General features: G+C 39.5%; 3 protein-coding genes and 1 long non-coding RNA gene across 9 annotated transcripts; 2 read left to right on the top strand and 2 right to left on the bottom strand.

Annotated features, from left to right (window-relative positions):
- Positions 1-173: 173 nt before the first annotated feature.
- Positions 174-2,223, bottom strand: LOC135165163 (histone chaperone asf1). The gene is made up of 3 exons (XM_064126222.1): positions 1,846-2,223; positions 1,307-1,422; positions 174-874 (listed from the first exon to the last, which is right to left on the bottom strand). Exons 1-3 carry the CDS (start codon positions 1,952-1,954, stop codon positions 503-505), a joined length of 597 nt encoding a protein of 198 aa, XP_063982292.1. The 5' UTR covers positions 1,955-2,223; the 3' UTR covers positions 174-502.
- A 386-nt stretch (positions 2,224-2,609) lies between these two features.
- Positions 2,610-6,652, top strand: LOC135159919 (uncharacterized). The gene is made up of 3 exons (XM_064116015.1): positions 2,610-2,979; positions 3,882-5,721; positions 5,986-6,652. Exons 1-3 carry the CDS (start codon positions 2,910-2,912, stop codon positions 6,251-6,253), a joined length of 2,178 nt encoding a protein of 725 aa, XP_063972085.1. The 5' UTR covers positions 2,610-2,909; the 3' UTR covers positions 6,254-6,652.
- A 107-nt stretch (positions 6,653-6,759) lies between these two features.
- On the bottom strand, positions 6,760-7,802 carry LOC135167010 (uncharacterized). Of its 2 annotated transcripts, none has more exons than XR_010299793.1 (2): positions 7,670-7,802; positions 6,760-7,536 (listed from the first exon to the last, which is right to left on the bottom strand). It is a non-coding gene; the product is annotated as an uncharacterized LOC135167010 (long non-coding RNA). The 2 variants fall into 2 exon arrangements; XR_010299788.1 differs by having other exon boundaries at positions 6,760-7,557; positions 7,670-7,784.
- On the top strand, positions 7,066-15,254 carry LOC135172557 (uncharacterized). 5 transcript variants are annotated; one of them, XM_064139042.1, is made up of 12 exons: positions 7,066-7,257; positions 9,036-9,131; positions 9,202-9,537; positions 10,097-10,238; positions 10,405-10,524; positions 10,883-11,151; positions 11,318-11,430; positions 11,669-12,301; positions 12,551-12,760; positions 12,967-14,219; positions 14,454-14,598; positions 14,717-15,254. In XM_064139042.1, exons 3-12 carry the CDS (start codon positions 9,308-9,310, stop codon positions 14,722-14,724), a joined length of 3,123 nt encoding a protein of 1,040 aa, XP_063995112.1. In that variant the 5' UTR covers positions 7,066-7,257; positions 9,036-9,131; positions 9,202-9,307; the 3' UTR covers positions 14,725-15,254. The 5 variants fall into 5 exon arrangements, with proteins under 5 accessions (XP_063995112.1, XP_063994792.1, XP_063995028.1 ...); XM_064138722.1 differs by having other exon boundaries at positions 7,071-7,257; positions 14,451-14,598; XM_064138958.1 differs by lacking the exon at positions 7,066-7,257 and adding an exon at positions 7,430-7,566 and having other exon boundaries at positions 14,451-14,598.
- The last annotated feature ends 171 nt before the right edge of the window (positions 15,255-15,425 follow it).

The raw sequence follows: 15,425 nt of genomic DNA, 5'->3' as shown, positions 1-15,425 counted from the left end.
GTATCACTGCACTACCATAAATCCACAACCTCATCATTTTCACATTCTGAATGCAGTCTGTCACAATTACCCTTAACTAGTTAATAAAATATTTCAATTAATTTATCGAAAAATGCGTCAAGACACTTTCCAGCAGTAATAATCAACTATCTCTCAATTAACACACGTTATCCTAAAAAATATACAAATACTTTATTGTTAGATTCACTTCATACACTGGACTTCCAGTAATCATGAGCTGATGAACATCAGTATCAAAAACCGCTGGCAAAAATATACGAAAACATCATGGGAAAATTTTCCTAAAAAAACAACGAAAAAATGGGATAATTGAAATTAATAGTAATCACCAGGAAACACTAATTCACTTTCTGATGAATGAAACGAGAAAAAACGAACGAAAATGGAATTGAAATATTTCCAGTCCCTCGATAATCGAGATAATCATATTTGAATAGTATCTAATGCACTGGAGATGACGAGAGCAGTGATTTATTTTATTTCACATGACCTCCATACTGTTTTGGGTATTTTCACTAAATCCTAGCTTCGATGATGAGGCCTCCTGTGCACTATCACCCATTGTCTGCTCCTCCATGCTGTCCTGAGCGCCATTTGTCGTGGAGCCAGTACCATCGTCCCAGTTAATTTTGAATCTCGTTACTCTGGGCTTATCTCCTAGGATATTTCGTTGGACTTTATCGAATTGGGGCTGGGTTGGGGGATTCTCTCGTAATTCTGGGTCTGTGTACTCGTTATTGATGAAGTAACCGACTCGGACAAATTCGTTTCCTCTGTAGGAGCACGTTAAGAGGACCACTGTTACTCCTAGAGCGTCGTTCACGGGGATACGACTCACGTCGGGAGGATCAGCCTGCAAGAGAATCCAATGATTTAAGAAAACTCCTGTAGTATTTTACAACAATAATACAATGTTTACTTTAAAAAGTAAATAAATTTAGCTGTGCCGAAATTATATTATCACCGTCAATGTGGAATTTCTATTGCACACAATTTTATCATCTTTAAAGAACAACTATTCTGATTAAAAAATGAAGATCCTGAATTATTTTTCACATTGAAACGGTTTTCTGCTTAAGCCAAAACAAACTATTTTTTTTATGGTAATTATTCGTCATTAGAGATATGTTTTTAGTTCCTCAAAATTTCAGGCAATGCTTGAGAAAACCGGAAATTTTTCCCTGCCATCAAGACAATATTTACAAACACTCCATCAACCGAAGTCACTCGAATAAACAAGAATAACGATTAGATTCGCAGAAATCTTTCAATGGCTCAAAAATACCTGGAAAACAAACATGTGTCGTCCCTCGGGGATAGGTCCCACGTAGATGGTATCTAAAATCTGGTCAAACTCCTCAGATTCCGCACTACCCACGTAGATCATCTTCCACTCTAGATCTGCACCAAAATAAAAAAATGTTCTTTCATCAACATTTCGATATCAGCGATGCAAAAACTTCAATCTTTTTTTTCATTTTCAATTTCACAATGGACACAATGAGCCCTGAGTCATCAAGATTCCATCATTTGTTCATAAGACATGAACGATTCAATCAAACTAAATTCATGTCACTCTCGAATGAAGATTGACAAAGTAAATAATCTTCGATCGTCAATATCTCGACAGTCGCAGGGTGAACTGTTCCAATTTTTTTTTCGTCTCAAAGTTACTTTATCACTCTTGAAAAATACTTCAGTTCATGAAAATCGCACCATTCCTCCTGGAGCTGTTGCTTATAAAAATCTGAGCGAATCCTAACCTCTAAGAAATTTCAATTTCATATGACAAAAATATTTTGGTAATTTCACCATCTGAATTACCTTCTTTGAGTTCCTCGATGCATTCGAAGGTCACCTCAAATTGGAAGGGATTGAGAAAAGGCGACGGATTGTCGAGAACTGCTACATTGGCTAGCTGCACCTTAGCCATTTTCTCGGCCAAATGAACCCTCGAATCGAACAAATCTTCGAAAACAACCAAAAAATACCGCTATTTATGCCAAAAATTTGATAACTCCCGGATCCTCTGGATGTCAAAGGCCTCACAAAGCCAATTCCCGTTAATTGTTAGGAATAAATAGCTTGTCTAGATTGAAAGACAGGAAGCACGAGCTCGTGGACTTTAATAGATCAACGAAAACTGGTGGCTTTGGCGGGCTGGACAGATCGGCTGGGCGGCAAATATTTCGTGACATCCCGCTCAATTCCACAAACAACTCAATGACAATAGAAGCACCAAACGTCATCCATTTGATTTTCTCTCCGGTGCCCCATTCTGACCTCTGTGTTCACCATTGGGCACCGATGATTACTCTCTTTCCCATCGATCGAAAGGAAGATTCCCTTTATATATGTCCTTCACTTAGTAAAAAAAGGGGAACGACTCGATTTTCTGCTCTTTCTGGTCCATTCCGAGTATATTTCAGGGATTACGGATTTCTGATGACAATTTCAACATCGAAACAAGACTCTCGAAGTGCAAAGAGAATGGCAGTGAGGTTCAATGGACACAGATGCCACTAGGAGCGCAATTCCACCGCCATGTTGATTCTCAGAAGGAGAAGCTCATCTTGTTGTTTACGGAAATTGGGAAAATCAAGCAGCCACGCCGTGAGGGTACATTTCCCGCCAACGAGAGTCCACCTACGTGATGCTTTTCGGCGGCAAACAATCGTGAGATGTTCCCAGCTTGGTGATCAAGAGAGTCAAGTGTTAGTTGAGTCCGTTGTGCCTGTTGATCGAGAAGTGGCTCACACCGTGTGAATTATTTTTGTTAATGTGAAGAATCTTTCGGATTTCGTGTCCTGATATCGTTGGAGACGTAGTTCTGGGGAGCATCTCTTGGGAGAGGACATCAGCTTCAGCAGTTTTTGCCACACAGAAAGATGTTAAGTGTTACGACTGCTACGGTGCATCGGGCTATGTGCCCAGGGACACCTCAAAACACTACACCAGGTGGGTTGGGTAAAAGTTGTTATTTCAGAAATGGGAAATATGGAAGAGGGCCTGATTCAGAATTTGGCACCAGATGATTAACAGCAACAACCAAAGTGTACTCTTATTTCTCCAATTTCCAAGTTCATTTATTCCTCCATTGCAAGAATTCTTGTGTCATTAATAATCTCGATCATCATAAAACAAATTTTCTCATATGATTGGGTAGCTATTTGATGTATCCAGAAGTCATTTACATCTTGGCACAGATGACAACATGTATTCAACTAGTTTCAAGTACGAAATTTCTCCATCAAGTTGTGTTAAAAGGATTTGCAAAACAAATCATGAATATTCAGTATAATATGAATTAGATATTGCAAAATTATTATTAGATATTGAAAAATTATTATGAGAAATGTTATTAAGACAGACATGAAATAAATTTCTGTCAAAGGACAACTGCTATAAGGCTGAGAAGCCAGTTGGAAAACTTGTTGAGGAATTGGATAGTCATTAAGGGAGAATCATTTTGAAACTAAATTGTTATGAATCTTTGCAAAGTATCATAAGGTATTTAATTTCAAAATTGTCAGGTTGGCGTGACGTTGTCGTAAGAAATTTCAGATGATACATAAAAATAATTCCATGCTTCTATTATTTCCTGAAGAGATAAACATATTGTTCATACAACAAAAGTAACTCCATAGTCCACTACAAAATATGTAGGGACCCAATGAATGGATCACAGTAATCATAAAAACATTTTTGACAATTTTTTTCCCAAAAATAATGAACAGTTTCCTGAAGCTGAACACTCGAGGGAGAAAAATTCTCGAAGACCTTTCACCATTTCTCTAGATCTCCGATCGATGAATGATCGTCTCCATCTCAACTAAAACCTTCATATCTTTTTTCTTCAGAGCGAAAAGACCGATCCTGGAGTTGTGACTACAACGCGATTTCTAAACGCCGTTGCAGAGCCGCAGCATCAAGAAAGAATCTCTCCCTTCGTCTGAGTGATCCACTCGAATTGAATATCGAAGTCTCCAGTCATCCAATCCCCGCCGAGAAAACACCAAAATCAAAAATTCCAATCACTAAAATCCACGCCAACACCATAAGTACATCGAGACCACGCAGGCATACCGTGGCCCCTTCGAAGCAAGAAAACACCCCCACGCACGGTCTGTACTTCAATCCCCTCTACAAAGAGGCATCTCGAAAAGCTGCTGAGGAAGTTGCAGCCAGCTCAAAGGAACCCAGTGATGGACTCAATCACAAGTGTTCAAAGACTACTCCTCAGCCGAAACTGGCCTTACCAACTGCAATCGATGGGCAATCAATTAAGGAAAATGAACAGAAAAGCGAAGAGAAAAATAATGACGTGGAAGATCGTGAAGAACCAGCAAACTCGTCTCTCCAACAATTAATCAATATCTCGCCATCAGAGACTGGGGGGAAACGGAAACGTGCATCAGAATCTAGAATGTCAGCAGCTCTCAAGATGTTGAAATCAGATACGAATGATGTTGATCATTCAAAACACAGGCCTGCTTTAGACTCCACAATCCAAGAGTCCCAACCAAACGAGGACAGCATCAATGTGTCCAGGAATACCTTCTCGAAGGGTGTTCACCCCTTGCAAAGCCAGATTGACAGAGACACTTGGAACAGTGAGGCGAATTGGAATAAATTCCAACAGGAGAATTGGGACTACAATCAGCAAGACAACTGGGTCAATCCATATTGCGAACGCCAGGAGATTTGGCATAATCCACAATCTAGCAATTGGGATAGTTGGGACGATGGTCGTCCGCCGGTAGCTGCTGAAGATTCCTTCAGTCAGCTCCAGCCAGAAGAGCCTTTCTACATGACTGGGTTCCCAAATCCACCAGCGGAGAATCGGTGCTGGCTCAATGCCACCCTTCAAATAATCTTTGCCTTGCCACTCGTGGATCCTCTGGGGAGACTCGATATGACGAGGTGCTCCATGCTCACCAAAACACTAATGGCTATTCAGTTGTTCTGGAGAAAAGGGGCTGCTGACAGAGAAAAGACTTATCAAACTGTCGCTCGCTTCAAAAACCAATTGGATATCCTAGACGATTCTTACTCGTCCTACCGTCAACAAGACGTCTCGGAATTTCTGATGAAGCTCCTGAATCATGTGAAGAACGACTGTGACAAAATAATTAAAGAGATGAAGAGTTCTGACGAGACTGAGAACGTTCCTGATGCGAATGTCGTGAAAACCGCTCAGCGATCCCCTCAGACACCGACTAAACGTCTACCGTTGGTTCAAATATCCCCCTTCAAGAGCAGAAATGATTCCAGTAAAGTGCCCGCCTCAGCATGCAGTCCAAAGTCTCAGGAGTCCAGTGAAGAATTACCAGAGTTCATCCAAAATCCCATTGACGAATTCTTTCTTCTTCCTATGATGGAGCGCTACGTCTGTGAGAACTGCCATAAACATCGCCAACGCAAGGTCGACAACATGATGTTGTACGTTGATCTCCCCGAGAACACCACCAATCCCATCGAACTGGCTGATGCCATTGGAAAAAGTCTTGAGCCAGAAGATCGAACTCTCACATGTAGCAAATGCAAATGTGAAAAGCACAAGCTCTTTACAACCTTCAGAAGACTACCCAATGTGCTTATTGTTCAGATAAATCGCTACGCGATGAGTGATGGATACGTCGCTAAAATGAATTCCATTGTTCATATTCCTGAGAATTTGGAAATCACCAGTGATGAAATGTAAGTTAATTTTTTTATAAAAAAAATGGAGTTGTTCAATGATTGGTCAATTTTTCTGGGATTTTATCTCCAACTAAAATCAGAAGGCTATTTTGGAATGTGTGTAAAAATGATCCTTAGATGTTGATTATTCATTGATCCCATTGTTTTATACACACACACTATTTTAACTGTCAGAAATTTGCAAAAAATCATGAGCCTTCAGTTACACGAAACTTCATCTTTAGTTTTTTATTTACGTTTTTTTTTTCAATTTATTTTCAGAAAAAATGAAGATCACCACGGTCAGAAATTTATTCCAGTGTGTATAATAGCCCACGTAGGTAGTGCAATGGACTGTGGGCATTACACGAGTTACGTGAAGCACGGTGAACAGTGGTTTCACTACAATGACATGAGTGTAACTCCAATGTCAACCAGCGAAGCCCTTACAGCTGCCCAAAATACAGCCTATCTTGTGTTCTTCGTAAATGCCAATCTCCTCCCCAGTTCCACGAGTCTTGAGGATGTACCAGAAGAAATATTTCGATAGCATCTTGCCAGATTGGGAATCATATCTTACTGGTTTCGATTATGAGCGATGATCACTTGGATCTGAATATGTAATTTGTCAATGGCTTGTCATTTTAGGACTGTGCATTGAACATAAGTGAATCCAAGAGATCTCTCGCCTCTTGATCGCTCTATACACCTGCAGTATTCACTGTGTCCTATATTTCGTGCCTTGAATGAACTTTAGTGGGAATATGTTCCATCAACATCTTCATTATATTCAGATCTTTTTCTCTTAGATTTAGGTGTACATATCGACGCATTTATCTTTGAGTATATGGAAATCCTAGGGTTTTTAGTAATTGGTATTCAATTCAGAGTCATTGTATTTTTCTTGCTCTAATAAAAGAAATTTATCGAGGTAATGTTCAATAAATTATGCAATTTTTGAAGGTTTCTATTTTATGACCTTTACTATTCATATTTATGAAAGGGAAAAAATTTGAGAGACAGTTTTGAAAGTTCTCTGTTGAAAATGAATACATCTACTCGTGATTTTTATATTTATTTGATTATACATGTGATATCAGAGCTATGTGGAGCGATGAAATATATGAATTTTCACATTTCAAAAAAAGTTGGACCTTCGGAAATAACAGAAAATGCTTAGGGAGTTATTGTGAACATTAAATGACTATGCGCATTAACAAATGGAGACTCTGCCAAAAAATTAACATAATCCATTGAATAATAAATAAAAATTTTAAATCACTAAAACAATTGACTGTCCTCATTGCCTTCCTTGACGCTTGCACTCACAAGCTGCACTCAAAATCTGTCTCGTGAATTTAAAAATCCCGCCAGCCCTCGATTTCCGGCCTGCCCCGGAAGCGCTGTGCAACCTCTCCCAATCACTTGCGTATAGCCCCTGCGCATCCCCCAGTGGAGTTCAGTGGAAACAAGAGGGCACTCTCGAATTCTCGCATACATGAAAAAAAAATTACCCAGTAGAAAAAATATATTTGTAGTGGAAAAGTTGAATACGTAAGTAAACAACGGTTTAACAATAACTCTCCTCTCACTTTTTCATCGCAGTGGCCTCGCTGGAGCTCCTCAAAGTCTCCATAAATCCTCAGAAAGTTGTGAGCCCCGAGTCCCAGTAAATCCGTGGGATTGTTGTTCCGATGAAAAATTAAGGTTAAATCCAATGGGCACAATCAGCCTTAAAACTCCGTTCTCTCTCCATTCCCGAGAACTGCTCTCATTCTCTCTCATTCCCTCGCCCCTCCCTCACTCCGTAAAAAATCCCAGTGAAGTGTAAACCTGTGACATTAGTGGAAAATCCTTGAGGAGGTGAAAAAAGAAAATAGAAAATATAGTTGAGCCTTCAGTTCACTTATATGTTCGTCTCCACGAAATTAAACTCTTCTGTTCAGTCAATTTAATCAATTCTCACCCGCCGTTAGGCTCCAAAACAGACTGAGGGCAATTGCGAGTGACAAAAAAAATGAAAATACTGAGATGAAGGAACTAATGCCTTCCCTCTCCTGCTGTACCCCCACCAATTTGTATTCGCTACAAAGAGACAGAGACAGTGAGACATAACGTGAAGTTGCAATCGCGAATGCCTTTTGGAATCCAACTCATTTTATCCTCGGATTTTCGTGGTTAATAAAATCAACAGTTTTATTGTTTCACTGAGTGTTTTCTCTATTTTTTCGCTTTTTTCGAGTGTTTATGGTATTGTCGTGGAGGTGCTGTCGTGTCTCTCCCTTCATTTTCAGGGCAACAATCCGACGCCATATCCACGACGTTCGGGTAATTGGATTTTCCCCGAGGTTTTTTCACTCGGTTTTTTTGGGTTTATTGGGTTGACAGTGGTTAACACACGAGAGGGTCATCGCGAGGGATACTGAGGGCACTAGGAAGTGGTGTTTTATGGGGTTGCACAGGGTCGGGAGGAGCAGCAGCGCTCGGTGCTGTGACGTTTCGAGTAGGGGTTCAACCCACCAACAGCTGTTTCCAGACTTCATCGTAGGTTTTCCGGTTTAATTACGATTTTTAGTTGGGGAAGGTCTTTCTGAGGAGCTTTTGGGAGGTTCCTGGGGGTACCTGGAAGGGCAGGATTGCTAGTGACTGATAGCGAGGGATCCTTCAGGTGCTGGGGGGACCCTCTTTGTTCTGGGAATCGATGACAGCTCCTGTCAAACTTCTGAACGTCTCGGTTGTGCGTCAATTGGTGTTCATGATTGTGTTGTTAACGGCGAGTCATGGGAGGAAGTGTATTATTGCAAACAGATTCTTTTGCTGAATTTTTTGCAATTTTTTTGATCGTTTTTCGAAACTTTTTCTTGCTCTAAAAAAGTGGAAAGCAGCTTTGTTGCTTTTAACGGTTGATTTTTGCTGTTATGGTGAAACAGTTTAGATGGATTATAGCTCATTCTGAAGAGTGCAAAATTACCTTTAAAAAAATAAGACAATTCTTGACTTTTGCTCAGCAAATGTCGAGGTATTGACGTTTGTACACCTCCTTTTTTTCAAGTGGAGTTGGATGTGTTATTCTCAATATGGGATATTTGCTGACCAACTGGTACGATTTAGCTAGGTCAGAACTCAATTAAAAAGCGAAATAAGATCCCAAAAGAAAGGAGAAAATGTTGCATTTGATACAGCAGACGTCGATATGTTGTCGATTATTTATTTGATATTTTTCTTATTGAAGTTAAATGTGTCATCTTCAATCTATGATGTTGAAGATGATTCATTCAGCCTCAAGTTCAGGTCGTTTTAAATTTTGACAGATGATTTGATTTTTGTTTCAGACAAATACACAACGTGGTCCATAATTCTTATCGAGTCGGTGTATAGGTTGATCGGACATTAGAATTTACCCATTCCCAATTGGATAAATCGACAGAGTGAGTGATTTAACGAATTTTTTTTTGTGAAATTTGAAGGTTATTTGATCATTTCATGACTTTGTTCAAGATTGCGCATTGTGGAGTCGTCGAGCTGGTGAGGAATACCGACTTTATAAATAATAAATCAGGAAATTTATTGTGAAATTGCGGAGGATATTCAGTGGAAAGTGATAATGTCGGTATTGAATCAGAGTGGTGAGGATGCCGTTGAGTGTCCACTATGTATGGAGCCCTTGGAAGTGGATGATCTTAATTTTTTTCCATGCACCTGTGGATATCAAATATGTAGATTTTGTTGGCACAGAATACGTACAGACGAAAATGGCTTGTGTCCTGCATGCAGGAAGGCCTATTCTGAGAACCCCGCCGATTTTAAGCCCCTGTCGAAGGAGGAAATATCGAGGTTTTTATCATTTACTATTAAAACCAGCAATGCATATTTTTAAATACCGTGAAAGTGCATTTTAATCATCTTGACAGTTTGAATGATCCAGCAAATAGAAAAGATCCTTGGGATGATGATTATTTTAATTGGCCTGTCTCCCAAATCGTGAGAAAAAAAACAAATTTATAGAGAGAAAAAGATGAAATCGAAATTTGCGCTTCCAATTGACTGGATTCAATTTTCTTCTAATGGCAGAAAAGTAATTCCTCTTTTGAATTTCAAAGTACAAAAAAATTTCAATGAAACTGCTAATATTTGAGTTGTAAGAAAATGACAATGATTCAGCTGGGACGGAGTTAACTCTTAAGAGCAATCAAGTACATTCAAAGATACTTCCCGAAAACTTGTCAAGTCTAGAGTAAAAACACTGACAATTCATAACAAGAAATATTTCTCCCTAATTCTCTATAGATATTCATAAAATTGAAAACCCATCAATGGAATTGCAAAATGTTAACTTCAATAGTTGAAGGATGATTAATTCTCAATGAAGTAATAATCATGACTATTTGGACAGGTTGAAGGCTGAAAAAAGATTGAAGGATCAGCAACGGAAACAACGTGTCACCGAAAATCGAAAGCATCTAGCTAATGTGCGAGTAGTTCAAAAAAATCTTGTATTCGTTGTTGGTCTCCCCATGCGGTTGGCCGACGCCGACGTAAGTACTTTATACTCTTTAAAAATTGTGGACGAGGGAACAAATATCTTCTCACTTGAAATTTATTGACAATTTATTGATGAACATTTGTGTTGAAGTGATTGAATTACAATCCCCCAAATGAACATCCCTTGAGTCATAATGTCACTCACAATAAGTATTCCAGGTTCTCAAAAGACACGAGTATTTTGGTAAATTTGGCAAGATACATAAAGTCGTTATTAATCAGAGTACATCGTACGCGGGATCCCAGGGGCCCAGTGCTTCGGCGTATGTGACTTATCAGGTTCGTTGGAATTTTAATCAAGTTAATAATTTATATTTTATTGTGATTAGAGGTAAGCCCTTGAATGAATGATGGAATAAAATTAATTACTTTATACCCCTCGGGAAAATTTTTATTTCAAAGACAATTTATTAATTATATTCAATTGGTAATGCTAAATTACTAAAACTAAATTAGTGGAAAATTTTGAAACACATTGACCTGAATGAAATAACTCATTTACTTGAAATTGACAATGCCATCGACTTTTCAAACAATGAATTTCCAATCATGTAATTCCATAAAAATTCTAAATATGTTTTTCAAAAATGAATTCACCCTCATTTCACCTGATCGATATCGAATAATGATTCTTCAGCGTCAGGAGGATGCGCTGCGTGCGATAGAAGCAGTGAACAATATTCAAGTGGACGCTAGAACGATAAAAACGTCCCTGGGTACTACCAAGTACTGCTCACACTTTATGCGAAATCAAGCGTGCCCCAAGCCGGACTGTATGTATCTACACGATTTGGGGGATCAGGAGGCGTCCTTCACCAAGGAGGAAATGCATCAGGGAAAGCATCAAGAGTACGAGCGCAAACTTGTGCAATCGTTGCATGTCTCTGCGACATTAGCAGTCAGCCGGTACGAATTCAAAATATCAACCAATTTCTTCTTCGAAGAATTCATTGTGACGCGATTATTTCGTAGACCAGTTAAAATGTCAAAATAAATATTATTCACAGAATTTTTCTAATTCGGATAAATATCTTTAACCTGTGGGGGATAATTTATTCATTTATGATTTTAGGAAACCGACTCCATCGCCTCCAGTAACAGGTACAACAATCCGCGAAAATGGTGCAGTACAGAACTCCCAGACAAAGGAAGCGTGGCCATCGTTGCAACCCGGTCAAACAAATAGTAAATGTCCTATTTATCTCTTTAAAAAATTGTTGATGTCTTGGAAACGAGGGGTTGTATCAAAAAATGGCAGAAAAAAATTTTGAGCCCAGAAAAATCCCTATAAGCACATTTTCCGCTGGTTTGCCTCATACACAGCTCATCTTTTGAAAGAGTTACTGACATTTTTTCAAAAATTAAATTTTCGTTATGATTTCGCCACTTACTGACAAAAAATGTAATGATTTATCATTCTCAGGCACTTCATCAATTAGTAAAGACTCCTCTCCGCCGTCGCAATCTCCACCACAGGCCAATGGGTCAGCCGCATCTGCTGGGATACCGTCAACTCAGCCGAACAATAATCCAACACAGCAGCAGAATAACAACAATAAGGGCGAGGGCATTGGTTCAACTTCGCGCCGTGGCAAGAGCAATAGTGAGAGTAAGGTACAGGCGGTGCGAAATAAGCACAAAAATACCCAGAATAAAGAGAAACACGGTACAACACGTACAACATCGAGATCAGAATCGAGTTCTAGTGGTCATGGGATTGCAAGTGATAAACATCAAATTGATGGACAAAAGGACATCAGGAGCTTCAATGATGAACCAAGCAGTGATGGGAGTGCCAACGGAAGGTGCAACGATGATCAGGGGGTACATAGACAACGGCAAAATAGCGATTCGACTACGAGTATTGAACCGACTATGAGGGATATTAAATTAAATGGTATTACACGTAATGGTGAAACGTCGGAGAGTGAGAGTGAACCACAGAGGGAAGGCAGCACACCAGCCAGTACGGCATCCAGTAGTTCTGATGATTGTGGGAGCAATGGACCTGAGAGACTCATTGCTCACGATGACAACTGCGATGTCAGTGTCCTAGGTGAGCTCTTATTCAAGTCATTGAGTGGATTTTTAGCACCTGAGGAAAGGGTTCATTTGTGGATTTAGAGGGGTGGGGGTATCATAAAGTTGACGGGACATATTCAATGCTCTCTACTACTCCCCGACATTATCAATTCAATGCCGAAATAAAAGAATCTAATTTTTTATTTCGACATTAAATTGAACCACCGAAAGCCGATATAATCCTAGTTTTGTAGTGTAGAGATGTCTTCATTCATTGTTCCAGGCACTTCACCGATAGCGAACACCAATGCTAGTCTAGCATCAGTCAGCCAAGCACCGCCTGGTCTACATCCAATAAATACTAATTCTAATGGATTGCAAACGCTAGTTAATCATCAGTCGTTATTTCAAACGGATAACAACAGTTTCTTTAGCTCCAATACGTTTCAGAAAATATCCACTGTTTCGTCAATGCCACAGAATTCACAGTCAGGTAGAATCAATACACCAAATAATATGGTATTAATTCTTCATTTTCAATATTTAATACCTTCAAAATGGTTGAGTGGCGCTTTAGCTTTATTTAAAATCAATCTAGATGCAATGGAATTATATAATTTGTCCTTGAAAGATTCGCGATTTATAAATCATTACAAAGAATTCTTTTCTTTAAAAAAAATCATCTTGTTCTCTCCTCAGCAAACCCCAGTGTCGACTGGACAACGCCAGCTCTATCGTCAATCCCTGACTCCCTCCCGGCAGTTCACTCAACAGAGGATTGGCAAGCAGCCTTTGGATTTCAACCTGAGAAACGTCAATCTAATCACCAAGCGTCTCTGGTGCCCCCCCAAAGTCCAACAGCATCACCCAGCGTGCCTTTTAGCGCTGATAATTTTCTGGATGATGAGGACTATCTGGATCCCCAGTACTCAAAACTAAGTGATTACGACCCCTCCATCATAATAACATCGACCCCGGCCTCAAAATTCATGGCAGACTTCCAGCAGAACTCCCTCCAGCAAAGACTCTCTCTTCAGGCCCAACAGAACCAAGAGAACTGTGAATACATAAAACAGAATGGTCACATGCTGGACAAACAAGAGAGCAACGATGTCAAGGCGGATGACGACCTGGGCTTTGATCCCTTCCACGAAACCCAGAAGGCCCTAGCTGAATTAATGGAGAACGAGATGCAATTGCAACAGCAGCGAATTCTCCAACAGCAACAACAGCAACAGAATCATCACAACCACCGTCATAACCATTATTTCCACAATCATCAGCAGCAGCAACCGCAGCAGAGCCAGCAACAGATGCACAGGGAGCGTGAGGAGACAAGTAGAAATCATCAGAATATTGCACAGAGTCTCCAGCCACAACATTTTACTCAAGTCACACACCTGGCGCATCTCCATCAGGCACACCAGCTGCAGGTGATCCAGCAATCTCATAATTTGATATCACGTCTTCCACAGAGTATGATAGCCGCTGGCAATCAGAGCCCTGGTCAGCCATCAATGTCAGTGACGAGTATTGGTCAGAGATCAAGATTACCACCACCTGGATTTCCAGGATCAACTCCTAATCACATGAACTCTTTTGGCCTTGGGATACCACGTCCTGCACCCAACAATTCAGCGCCTCAGCAGAATTCGTATCTTCCTAATGGCAATGTTATTGCCCCTCAGGCCATTCACAAGTGCACTGGAGATGGAGGTTATGGGATCAAGGATTGGTGTGAGATTAATGGGGGACAGCAGGGACCAGGGCATGTGTTCAGTCATCAAGGGCTTGGCCAAAAGGGGTGGAATAATTTTGGTCCTGTTGCTGATTGGACAAGCATTGATCCAGCTATTGTTAGTTCATCGAGACCTGTACCCTTCCAAGGGACTTCTACGTGGCAATTTCCCAGGATTCATCCGAGCTCTCATGTGCCACACAATGCGCAACAGGTGGGTCACTGAATGGTTGGAATTGAAACTTTTTTTCCCATTAAAATTTACTCTTAATTCACTGCTTTCCCACATTTTAAATATTTCAGTGAATACGATTTTTTCTTCTTGCATGACATATAAGATATTTTTGTTATTCTATCATTAATGTTCTATACTATTTCTCGAGAAATATCAGGAAATAGTAATAACAAATTATAATTATTAAATATCATAATTGTATTGATTTAGCAGGAGCAAAGTGCGCCAGCTCAGCACTGGGCAATGCAGCCACCTCCAGGCTTTGGTGGTCCGTCATCAACTCAGTTAAATGGTCAGCAGTCAAGCACAGCTGCACAACCGCACAGTAAACTCATCTCCGCAGGGCCGGAAATTGAGAGTGAGTTTAAAAAATTTATCATATTATTATCAATATATTCAAAAATAAACTGCTTTTCACTGACAATAACTGAAAAGTGTTTGAATTCAAATTATGATTAAATCTTCAATTGTTTCAGACTTATAAATTAAATCACGATAGAAAAATGAAATCATGGAGTGACCAGATTGAGAAGAAAACTAGGTAACGGCACATGTGGATGAACACAAGAAAATTGGATGAATTAATGAAGAAACCATTGGATGACAGACTCAGTGGTTTCACTGGCAGCAGGATTTCCTCCAGCCCATATAAGGTGAAAGAGATCATCGCTTATCCTGCCGCACCACCTAATCTAAATTTGTAATAAATTTCCTTCTTCCACGCCAGTGAAAGGAAAGAAACAATTCTGACGAGAGGAAAAATATTAAATGATTTAATGAAAAATGAGAGAATTTTGAAAAAAAAACTGCTAAGCGATTATTAGCTGTCCGCGAATAGAATGGGAAAATGAAGAAATACAGAATATGATTATAATTATAACAATAATAATAACGATAATAATAATAATAATAATAATATTAATTAATAACGGAGGGCGAAATGGCATCGAAGCAATTATTTGGTGATACAATTAATTGATATTTAGTGGTTAATTAAATGAGAGGAATCAGTCATTCTAATGGTTTATTATATTGGGGAAGTGAGGGAAATATTCCGCCATAATTTTTTAGTTCCAGGTCAATTTCCATTTCAATAGATGACCCTCTTACTTTATTAAACCCTCTTACATAGAAAAAATGAATTGATCATGAAAAATCATGCCTTGAGCGTGGCATGTAAAATGA

Source organism: Diachasmimorpha longicaudata, chromosome 1, assembly GCF_034640455.1.
Source record: "Diachasmimorpha longicaudata isolate KC_UGA_2023 chromosome 1, iyDiaLong2, whole genome shotgun sequence".
In the NCBI taxonomy this organism is placed as follows: Eukaryota; Metazoa; Arthropoda; class Insecta; order Hymenoptera; family Braconidae; genus Diachasmimorpha; species Diachasmimorpha longicaudata.
Note: the sequence above shows the minus strand (reverse complement) of the source record. Positions and strands in the feature narration are given on the sequence as shown.

Bases quoted from the DNA above. Each gene is read 5' to 3' on its own strand.
- LOC135165163 (XM_064126222.1), bottom strand. From the start codon at position 1,954: ATGGCTAAGGTGCAGCTAGCCAATGTAGCAGTTCTCGACAATCCGTCG. The intron at 1,423-1,845 runs GTAATTCAGATG...ATTTTGGTGCAG, and splicing joins CATCGAGGAACTCAAAGAAG to ATCTAGAGTGGAAGATGATC. The intron at 875-1,306 runs GTATTTTTGAGC...ATTCTCTTGCAG, and splicing joins GACACATGTTTGTTTTCCAG to GCTGATCCTCCCGACGTGAG.
- LOC135159919 (XM_064116015.1), top strand. From the start codon at position 2,910: ATGTTAAGTGTTACGACTGCTACGGTGCATCGGGCTATGTGCCCAGGG. The intron at 2,980-3,881 runs GTGGGTTGGGTA...TTTTTTCTTCAG, and splicing joins ACCTCAAAACACTACACCAG to AGCGAAAAGACCGATCCTGG. The intron at 5,722-5,985 runs GTAAGTTAATTT...ATTTATTTTCAG, and splicing joins GAAATCACCAGTGATGAAAT to AAAAAATGAAGATCACCACG.
- LOC135172557 (XM_064138722.1), top strand. From the start codon at position 9,308: ATGTCGGTATTGAATCAGAGTGGTGAGGATGCCGTTGAGTGTCCACTA. The intron at 9,538-10,096 runs GTTTTTATCATT...CTATTTGGACAG, and splicing joins TCGAAGGAGGAAATATCGAG to GTTGAAGGCTGAAAAAAGAT. The intron at 12,761-12,966 runs GTAGAATCAATA...TTCTCTCCTCAG, and splicing joins GCCACAGAATTCACAGTCAG to CAAACCCCAGTGTCGACTGG.